This window comes from Austrofundulus limnaeus, unplaced genomic scaffold, assembly GCF_001266775.1.
Source record: "Austrofundulus limnaeus strain Quisiro unplaced genomic scaffold, Austrofundulus_limnaeus-1.0 Scaffold1692, whole genome shotgun sequence".
NCBI classification, from domain to species: Eukaryota; Metazoa; Chordata; class Actinopteri; order Cyprinodontiformes; family Rivulidae; genus Austrofundulus; species Austrofundulus limnaeus.
The window spans coordinates 1455-2778 of NW_013954094.1; the positions used below are offsets into that span (position 1 = coordinate 1455).

The window sequence follows — 1324 nt, forward strand, 5'->3', positions numbered from 1 at the left end:
CACTCACTCACTCACTCACTCACTCACTCACTCACTCACTCACTCACTCACTCACTCACTCACTCACTCACTCACTCACTCACTCACTCACTCACAGGATGAACCAAACTAAATTGTATCACTCCTAATATTGTAGCAGTTTATCAGATGTGAGCTTCAGCAGAGATATTAACTGAGTCATAACTGTGTTTTTTATTGGACCAGTGTATTCATGTGTTGTCTTTTCTCTGTGTTTCAGCTTCATTACCAGAAGAGTCTCAAAATAAAGCAACTTTAGCGTCCCGTCTGTCTGAAAAGTTTCAAGCTTCTCTGGGTTCTCAGTCCGACCAAGATGGTGACTTTCGAACAGACAGGAAACGCCTTCGTCCTGCAGAGCACAAGGTAGTTCTGGATCTCTGCTCGTGAAGCGTGTTTGAAGATGAAAACACAAAAATCATACTTCTGTTAGACATCACAGTGTAGGAGCAGCTGTTAGAAGTCAGGGATCTGCCTTCAAGCAGTTCAGGTTCATGTTGAGACATTTAAACAATGCTTTCACTCATTTTATAGAATGTAATAGAACATCAGGGGTTTCTGCAGAGAAGGAAAATACAGTTCAGCTCAGTACAACACTGATGGGGAACAGTGTTAATCATTAACGCTCAGATTCTACTCTAAAAATTTCCTCAAACAAATGTTCTGTGGAAAATGTAGCAGACATCTGTCAAACTTTATAGAGTGCATTTAGCAACCTAAAAAAACATGGTCATTTTTTCCCTTTTTGATATTTCATACCTCCTTATTGCTGATCTGACTGTACGTTCAATCAGTCCATCAATTTATTTACACAGTAAAGCACATTTAAAAACAACAGTGTTTAAAACCATGGATAAAATAAAAAGGTTAAAAACAGWTAAAAGACACAATTCCAAATTTCTGATGTAACTCAAACTGAACTTGAATTAAAAGCCTGTAAAAAGTGATTTTTCAGGCAGGATTTAAAATACTAAACAGACTCTGCAGCACCTTCATAATTAATGGAAAAATGAAGATAGTCCACCCGTAAATAATTAGAACAAACTATTCTTTTAGTCAGTATAAAGAAAGTGTTAGAGCTGAGGTGTAAGGTGAAACTCTGTYTACTGATCAGGCTACGTTCCTACCCTCACCTATGGCCATGACCTGTGGGTGGTGACCGAAAGAACAAGATGGCAGATAAAGATGGTTCCACAGGGTAGCTGGACTTTTTCCAGTGATGTAATAAGTACCACATAGTGATACTTGAGTAAAAGTACAAGTATCTTACCAAAAAACTACTTTGGTAAAAGTTAAAGTCTCCTTTAGG

The 1324-nt window shown here is 38.0% G+C and overlaps 1 protein-coding gene across 1 annotated transcript in view; it reads left to right on the top strand.

Moving 5' to 3' along the window:
* brip1 (BRCA1 interacting helicase 1) overlaps positions 1-1324 on the top strand; it is a gene marked incomplete at its 5' end in the record, with an annotated part of 33827 nt that overhangs the window by 673 nt on the left and 31830 nt on the right. The window contains 1 exon segment of the mRNA XM_014033311.1: positions 239-381. Coding sequence (XP_013888765.1) covers positions 239-381 — 143 coding nt within the window.